Below are 1,037 nucleotides of genomic sequence, written 5' to 3' on the forward strand. Positions count from 1 at the left end.
TGTGTCTCCCCTTGTGTCTCCCCATGTGTCTCTGTGTCTCTGTGCGTGACCACTCCCCGTGTGTCTCCCTGTGTGTCTCCCCGTGTATCTCCCCGTGTGTCTCCCTGTGTGTCTCTGTGTCTCTGTGCGTGACCACTCCCCGTGTGTCTCCCCTTGTGTCTCCCTGTGTGTCTCCGTGTCTCTGTGCGTGACCACTCCCCGTGTGTCTCCCTGTGTGTCTCCCCGTGTGTCTCCCTGTGTGTCTCCCTGTGTGTCTCCGTGTCTCTGTGCGTGACCACTCCCCGTGTCTCCCTGTGTCTCCCCTGTCTCCCTGTGTGTCTCCATGTCTCTGTGCGTGACCACTTCCCGTGTGTCTCCCCGTGTCTCCCCGTGTCTCCCTGTGTCTCCCTGTGTGTCTCTGTGCGTGACCACTCCCTGTGTGTCTCCCTGTGTCTCCCGTGTGTCTCCCTGTGTGCCCGCTCCCTGTGTGTCTCACCGCATGCCCGCTCCCTGTATGACTCACCGTGTGCCCGCTTGTCCCCTCTCCCCGCAGTGTGGCATTGTCCTGGGGGCACTGCTCCTGGTTTTCTGCTCCTGGATGACGCATCAGTCCTGCATGTTCCTGGTGAAGGCCGCCAGCCTGAGCAAGAGAAGGACCTACGCCGGCCTGGGTGAGGCATGCGCGGCTGGGGCTGGCCTTACCCAGGCTCTTTCTTAGCAAAGCTGCCTTGCAGATCTGGGGGTTTGGGCTTCACCCCTTTTAAAAAACCGAACTCACTGCCATCGAGTCGGATCTGGGTTTCTGAGGTGGTATTACTACAGAGATCACCCAACCTTCCTTCCGAGGGGTGGCTGGTGGGTTTGAACGGACAGCCTTCTGGTTAGCACTCAAGTGCCTTAGGCACTGTGTCACCAGAGCTCCCATATAGATGTGGTTGTTGTTGTTATGTGCCATTGAGTTGGCCCCGACTCATAGCAACCCCTCCTTGGGTTTCCGAGGCAGTATCACTATGGAAGTAGATTGCCCAACCTTCCTTCCGAGGAGTGGCTGGTGGGTT

At 58.6% G+C, this 1,037-nt stretch overlaps 1 protein-coding gene across 1 annotated transcript in view; it reads left to right on the forward strand.

Moving 5' to 3' along the window:
- SLC38A10 (solute carrier family 38 member 10) overlaps window positions 1-1,037 on the forward strand; it is a 37,550-nt gene that overhangs the window by 3,385 nt on the left and 33,128 nt on the right. Inside the window, exon 2 of the mRNA XM_042783570.1 lies at window positions 533-650. Within this exon, the coding sequence (XP_042639504.1) occupies window positions 533-650 (118 nt within the window). The remainder of the gene's footprint in view (window positions 1-532; window positions 651-1,037) is intronic.

This window comes from Orycteropus afer, unplaced genomic scaffold, assembly GCF_000298275.1.
Source record: "Orycteropus afer afer isolate SDZICR_OR568_19922 unplaced genomic scaffold, OryAfe1.0 scaffold00018, whole genome shotgun sequence".
Taxonomy (NCBI): domain Eukaryota; kingdom Metazoa; phylum Chordata; class Mammalia; order Tubulidentata; family Orycteropodidae; genus Orycteropus; species Orycteropus afer.